This window comes from Penaeus japonicus, unplaced genomic scaffold (assembly GCF_977035675.1).
Source record: "Penaeus japonicus unplaced genomic scaffold, GWHDUDI00000001_assembly GWHDUDI00000022, whole genome shotgun sequence".
Classification (NCBI taxonomy): domain Eukaryota; kingdom Metazoa; phylum Arthropoda; class Malacostraca; order Decapoda; family Penaeidae; genus Penaeus; species Penaeus japonicus.
Genome location: NW_028234424.1, coordinates 37,104,590 through 37,112,089, shown reverse-complemented (window position 1 = coordinate 37,112,089; position 7,500 = coordinate 37,104,590). Strand labels below are relative to the sequence as shown.

The 7,500-nt window shown below is 34.3% G+C and overlaps 1 protein-coding gene across 1 annotated transcript in view; it reads left to right on the top strand.

Annotated features, from left to right (window-relative positions):
- The window catches only part of Xpac (DNA repair protein complementing XP-A cells homolog Xpac), a 17,978-nt gene extending 10,909 nt beyond the window's left edge, over positions 1 to 7,069 (top strand). Inside the window, exons 6-8 of the mRNA XM_086549268.1 lie at positions 2,800 to 2,965; positions 3,333 to 3,450; positions 4,566 to 7,069. Coding sequence (XP_086405394.1) covers positions 2,800 to 2,965; positions 3,333 to 3,450; positions 4,566 to 4,717 — 436 coding nt within the window. The 3' untranslated portion in view covers positions 4,718 to 7,069. The remainder of the gene's footprint in view (positions 1 to 2,799; positions 2,966 to 3,332; positions 3,451 to 4,565) is intronic.
- The last annotated feature ends 431 nt before the right edge of the window (positions 7,070 to 7,500 follow it).

The following is a 7,500-nucleotide window of genomic DNA, read 5'->3' as shown; positions in this document are numbered from 1 at the left end:
ATGGTAACAATGATCAGAAATAGTGAATTGATAATTAGAAAGTTTTATATTTTTAGTAAATTCTATTATCCATTTAGAATCACAATTAATGGAGGTGGGCATATCAAGCAGGATTGAAAACCAGTCGTTATGACAGAAACCTTATAATCTTTGTGGTCTTAACCTATTCATAACAGATGACATCATATCAGGTCATTAGAATACTTCCTATAAAGAAAATAGCATCCTATCGTGCCATGAAGTTTTGCCCTATGTACACATTGCACATGCTTCCAGTGTATTATATGCTCATTGTAGTTGCATTTGTATATCAACATTTTTCTTGACTTTATCAAAAAATTAAAATAAAATACAAAACCTCTTCTTGAATAAGGTTGGTGAAAATCGCATGGTCTTTTGCCTTGAGGAATCTCACGATGGGAAGCTGTGTGTTCTCGCCATATTGCACGCAGGAGTGGAATTAGGCAAATATCCGCCTGGTTATGAATGGGTGAATTTTCCTTATTAGAGGTTATTTGAATGTAAAGCATTCATCAAATGCAAATTCAGATAGATATCCTTATATCCTTATATCCTTTTAAGCAGTTAATCTTTATATTACTATTTAATATATTATTCTCAGAGGAATTAGTTAGTTTTACCTCTTCTAATATTGGTAGTGTTGTTTCTTAATTAATTGTTTGATAGCAAGTCTAAGATGAAAAATGTTACATCTAGTCTGGACTTTCTTATTTTGTTATCAAGAAACACCAGATGCATAATTGAATCATCATTTGAAGCTTTGAATACAAAATAAATAATTGAAGCTTTCAACTAATAGTGACTCCAAGGTTTAGAAAAACCTAGTATACTTTTATAAAATAACTTTTCTTACCACAGAGTCATGTAACATGTCAACTACTGTCAAAATAAGATATGAGTTATAGTATGTTCAAATGTTATTTTCGTGTTATTATGTTTGTAATTATCATTTAGGGTTTCTACTTTGATTTGTCTTTTTATGGATATCAAATATGCTAGAACTAGGAATATGTTATACTATTTCTTTATAATCGTATCCCTGATTATAAGTACCTAAATAGAAGATACTAAATCCATTATTAAGTGGCTCATAGTATAAATACAAATGTAGGAATATTTCTCTATAGAGCGTTTTTATGAGATGGAAATGCAGGATAATGAATCCTTTTTTAAGTCCTAGGAATACAATCTCACTCAATTTATATTTATATTTATGGATGAGTGTCATGACGTACAAGTTTTTGGAGTGACAGCAGGCGTCATGATGTGCATAATTGTACTCGTTATGCCATATTTGACATTGGGGGAGAGTAGAACGCAGTGTTTCTTTAATGTACTGTAAGTAATAACTCTACTTAGTAAGCGATGAATACAATTGCAATCATAATTACTATAATTGACATAAAAATCAGCAAAATGGGTTTATTTTAAAATCCAAAACATAGATAGCACCACTTTCTTCTAGCACCTGAAGGAAAGAAAGCATTTAAGGGCACACATCCATGATCGCTAGCATATGCTGTCTTCCTGCTCTAAAGTACTGGTGATAAAGGATGTACAGGCAGAATGAGAGGAGAAACTTGACTCAAACTATGCCCAGTGCTTACAATGGGCCCCTGTGGCAGTAAGGATGACTTGTAATGTGGCACTCATAATCATAAGCACAGATTTCCTTCCTCTTCCCCATCTCTTCATGATATCTTCATTTTAGATGGTTTATTTAGATTTCTTATTGTCCTCCCATAAAACTGCAATACTTACACTGAGCATAAAGAATTTTATGAGCTTAAATGGACCCTACACTACAATGTTAGTCAACTGCAACATTAATTTCTCAAGGCGTGTGGCCGTGCTGAAACTCTCAGAGGTTTTGTAATTTTTTTTTTTTGTTTCTATAAAAAGAAAAATGTGTATATACAAATGCAAATACAATGTATGTATAGAGACAGGAAAACACGTAAACATATATTTGTCTGTTTTCCAGTGTTTTCCTTCGTTGTTTTGTTTTCAATTTGTTCATCACAAATCCTTCACAAATATAAAGAAACTTCATGATGTGATGGGACATCTTCTGTTGTGTTGTAATTAATCTGATGATGTGATACCATATCATCTGTCATGAATGGGTTAAGTCCTCAGTTCCCAAGGAAACTGCCTTTGGCAAAAGGGCTAAATACTGTTCAATTACCATTTCTGTAGCCAGTTCATAGCTCATGTTTTTCATGCAAAATTCCTGTATGTAAATTATTGCATTTTGTTAGATTATAAGGCATATAATTTGGGTAAGATTTTGATTATATTTGCCTTGTTTGTTGGGTTGCACTGTGTCCATTCTATCTACTGCTGTTCATTTGCATAGTTTTAATAATTTCATCTACATATGTCTTTGATATTAGTTCTATTATCATTAGTTCCTGTGAAAGAGGTTTCCTAGAACCAAAAATGAAGGGAGCTGTCAGATCATATATTACAGTGAAAGGCAGCTGAGTGATTAATTAAAGAGACATGGGTGTCTAGGGTTGAGGATAGATTTGAAATTATGAAACAGGATTAGTGAAATTTTAAAGGTAAAATGAAGAGAAATGAGGAAGCAAGGCATTAAAGATCATGGAATGCCATTTTACAAAATATCACTATTTTTCTTTTTACATAGATATAGTGCCAGAGCAAATAGTGTGAATACTTAGACAGAAATAGTTTGTTTTGATCCACTTGTCTGTTAAAGTTAGATTTGCTTAAATGTTTTCCTTCTGTTTGATACATTTCCATCCTTTTCAGAGATAATGATGACAAACATGCACTCATCACAAAAACAGATGCCAAGAATGAATACTTGTTGAAAGATGTAGACCTGGATAAGAGAGTACCACCTCTGAAGTTTATTGTAAGGAAGAACCCTCACAACTCAAGATGGGGTGACATGAAGTTGTACCTGAAATCCCAGGTGGGTTATCAAAGCATCATCGTTGTTGTAATCATGAATCATGCTATCGTTTGTGTGTGTTTGTGTTTTTTTTTTTTGTGTGTATAGGGGGTGGGTGTCTTTTGTCTGATGGTATGTCACACCCGCGTGACGGGGCGACACACCAGTGTGACGTTCCCGATGCAATATTGCATAGGCCCGGCGTAGGGGGTTTTCACTTCTCGCCGGGCCCGTCGGGATTGGGTTAATATTATGATTTGAGAAATTTTTATTTTCCATTGAGAAGTTGAAGCTGTTATTTGGCTCTTTGGGAAATATTGTGTGGTCTGTATATAAAGACAAAAAGCAGACCTAAGCGGTTGCAATTACCTGTTCCTAATATTTTTAGGTTGAGAAGCGTGCTCTTGAGGTTTGGGGCTCTGAAGAAGCCATAGACGAGGCCATGGAGAAGAAGGAAGAACAGCGGGAAATAAGCAAACAGAGGAAGTACACCAAGAAGATGAAAGGTGAGATAGACACTCGTAATGTATATCTTCAGAATTTAGTTACTTAGGATGAATAGAAAGCTTTGATGGAAATGGAGAAAAGCTATGAATAAGAATTGATTATTTCATTATGCTAGATTTTTACTGAGTTGCTAGGATAATTTGTATTTAATACTTTGCAATGATAAATTATTAACTCTCATTCATTTGTCATGATTTAGGTACAGAGATTGAGATATAGCATAGATATATAAAATGTGATAATTTTTTTTGTAATAAATAACAATGAATAGAATAGTTATTTGGAATTGAAAGTACATTATGACTAAATCCCTATTTTGCAGTTATCAACCTCATTGGCATTGAAAGTGGCATTACTGCCTGTTATAATCTGAGGTCAAGTTGAACCTGCAAGGGGTGTCATTGATTTCTTATCTCATGGGTGTGTAAGGGATGAACACCAGCATTGTTTTTACCCACTGAGGATGGGGAAGTGCACAGTCCACATTATATTTTTTATATTATTATTATTACTATTTTTTTTTATACATGTATGGTTCCACAAGTGCTTTGTTGCTAAGGAGTCAGTAGGCCTACCAGGCCTCATCTTTTTATCCATTTCCTTGATTTTTTTTTGGATTTTTTTTTACTTCCATTACTCTTATTATGATTACATAAGTTATTATTACCATATATATTATCGTTATTATAATAGTGGTAATATATTTGTTTTCTTTTTTTATATGCAAAATATCAAATAATGGGGTAGGCTTGTTAATTGATAGCACCTAACACAGGTTCAATCTTTACCATAGTTTATAACAAGTGAGTAAGAGCATCATTATTGCATATGTTTTCAATACTTTCAGAATGTTATTTCTGCATTTCTTTAGAAAATGATAAAAATTACACAATTACTTTCATATTTTTAATAAAAAAAAGTAGCTGTAGTCTATTAGTTTAGAATGTTTACTTATCCCTTATTTATTTTGTAGGTTTAGTCAAAAAATGTGTTGGAAAAGTCATATTATTTTCAGGTATTCCAGAAATAGTACAGAACTCATGAAAATTATTTGCACATATTATGCACACTTTATTCACGAAGCTTAATTTACCTTTTCCCTTTTCTTTGTCAGAGCTGAGAATGAACGTAAGAAGCAGTTTATACACCCGAGCGTCAAAAACACACGAACATGAATATGGCGAAGAAGTCTACCTCCCCGATGAAGACGAATATTCGCGCACTTGTAAAACTTGCGGGCACAGTTATACCTATGATAAGATGTAATTGAGGCTAGCTAGAAGTATTACGAGTGTACTCATTTTTCGAATTGCAGGGACTTTTTATATATTTATTTTTTTACGGTCTGGAGTCCTTCTTTTTAATGAGCAGGGGAACATGTTCTGAACCTTCTAATATTTGTATTTAATTGAAGGAATAAATAAAAACAGAAAATGTTTGGAAATGAAATATAAATATATATATATATTTCTTGTCATGTTCTCCATGATAATAAAAGGTTTGAAGTACTTTTAATCCACTATGCAGAGTATACCAAAATAATTATTATGTGGACTCAAATCACTACAGTAGTGTTCGATGAAAAACATTCCCTTTAGTGATGGTTGGTGGAACAGTAGGGCTCTTTGTCTAGCATTTTGGTGAAAGTTTGGACTTTGTTGCCACTTTCCATATTCAAGTCATTTTCTTCATTTATTCGCAATGGGAGTTACAGTCATCCCCGATTCACAAGACACTATTGTGGAAGGACAATGAGCAGCAAATCAGCAAGTATACTGAGGAGGTGAAGGGCATTTCATTGTAAATGCCTTTGCCCTAAGAAAATGGTTGGCAAGGATGCCCAACACATGATTGCATTTTCTTCAGATGACCAGAATGCCTCGGAACTAGATGGAGTGTGAGCATGCTGTCTGTAATGCTAAGCTCTGGCAATGAACCCATGGCTTGAGGATTGCATGTGATCCTGCTGCTATTTGACAGTCTGGTACCATTTCCCCCAATTTATTAAGGGGTTTGGTCATCACTCTCTGGTAGGGAACAGTACTGCAGCAACCAAGCATTACTGTACTCTGCATACCATACAAGATAATTGTTCTCATCTTCATGAGGCCCACCAGAGACAGTGACAATCTGGATTAACTCCTGTCAAATCTGCAATAAACTTATCCTTCTGTGAGTAAAGTCATGACTTGGGCAAATTGGTCAAACTTGTCAAAGGAATTATTGATTCAAAACTGTATATGTGAGACAGATGTATGCAAAGGTGAGTTTAGAAATTTCATGATGGCATGGGAGTAGCACACCTGAAGTGGTCTGGCGGAGAATTCATATTTTAGTAAGCATCAAGTCAATAGTGAGCCCCTTATGACGGCCTACATCTATTACAACTGCGCAGCAATCTCTTCACAAAGATCTGAACTTCTATTGACAATGGGAGTACAAGAAAGCTCTCAACACTTGCAAGTAATGAGTTCATGTTTTAGAGCAATGATATGATATTTAGGCTGAGCTTATGCTCAATATTTATAAAATATTTGTGGAATGGCAGAGAACCACTTTACAAATTAAAAAAGAAAAACACCCAAATTGACCAATGGTTTGGGTTTAATTTCACTAGAAGTGAGAACACAAATCAGTATAACTATTTTGAGATACTTATTTACTTTTATTTAAATATACAAATTCTAATGCAGTTTGTCTGTACTTCAGTGGTTTCAGATTTAAGATAGTTTTGTTAGCTCACCTGACTTCAACCAATTGAAAACCTATGGCAACAACATGTATCTACAAAAATGACATATTGAACACTCTAAGACAGGCATAGGTGAAGGAAGAGTGGAGTGCATTTTTATGCTGTTTGCTGTTGCATACACATCATAGCAACTGTTATATTGGTGTGCACTTGATGTTCACAAGATGCAGATCTAATGAATAGTATAAAACTCAAATTAGCATTATGTATTAGAGATAAATGTTAGGCGCCAAGAGAATAATGTGTGACATGACGTATAAGGCAATTCCTATGGATTATAAAGGTAGGAATAATTAAAATAAAGGCAAAATTCTTTCCCTTACTTTCTAGGTGATAATTCTTGAAGTGAGAGAGTGAAGTAAAAAAAGGAAAAGGAAGAGAGATGTAATGAGGGCAAGTTATTTAGGACAGAAGAAGGACCACAAAGTGGGAGGACATTTAAGTTAGCCATTGTACGAGTGTGAGAATGTAAGTGGGTGTCAGCTTGAGTATCTGTGGGTCCCATTGAGTGATTATTTTAGGTAATCAGTTGTGTCAGCACATTTGAAATGTTTAGAAGACTAAGATGATATTACAACTCATGGTAGAATAATTTTTCTTCAAACTTGCCTGCACCACACAGATTTTAAGTTGACAGGTAGCCCACTAAAGATTAAGCCATTGAATGGTTACCTCTGGTCTTCAAAATTATAGTCTTATCCTAGTGAAAGAGAACATGTATGTATTGTATTTTATGTATTTACTTAATTTAGGGATTTAGTAATATAACTCTTATGACTGTCAAGGATCAACTCCAGAAAAGAAGAAAAGAGGGAATGTTGCAATGGTGATTGTGACGATTAAAAAATATATTTAAAATTTGTGTACACCAACTTCAGTTTCCTTCACAATCAAAAACTATATTAATTAGCCACATAAGCAAGTTACCCAAGTGAGTCTTCCAACAACTGAATCTCACAGCCTCAGGGTTTGACGGGAGATAACTTATACTACATATAGCTTTTACACAAAAAAAAATCAACAGTTAATACTTGTTTCCACACTTACAAATGAGATCCTTTAATGTGCATTCAGAAAATTGGGCAGTATTAGGAAAGCCTACCATTGGTCACCTTTTTACAAGCAAACAAATTAAATACCCATGTTGAGCAAAATCACACTAATCCATCTATTGGCAGTACTTGCTACTGTATCATGTTTAGCCACTCATTGATTCACCTTTTGACAGTGGACAAGTCATGCATGCCTGACAAAACTTGTCTGGTGAGAGCATTCCCCACTGAGTGTTCCTAGTCAT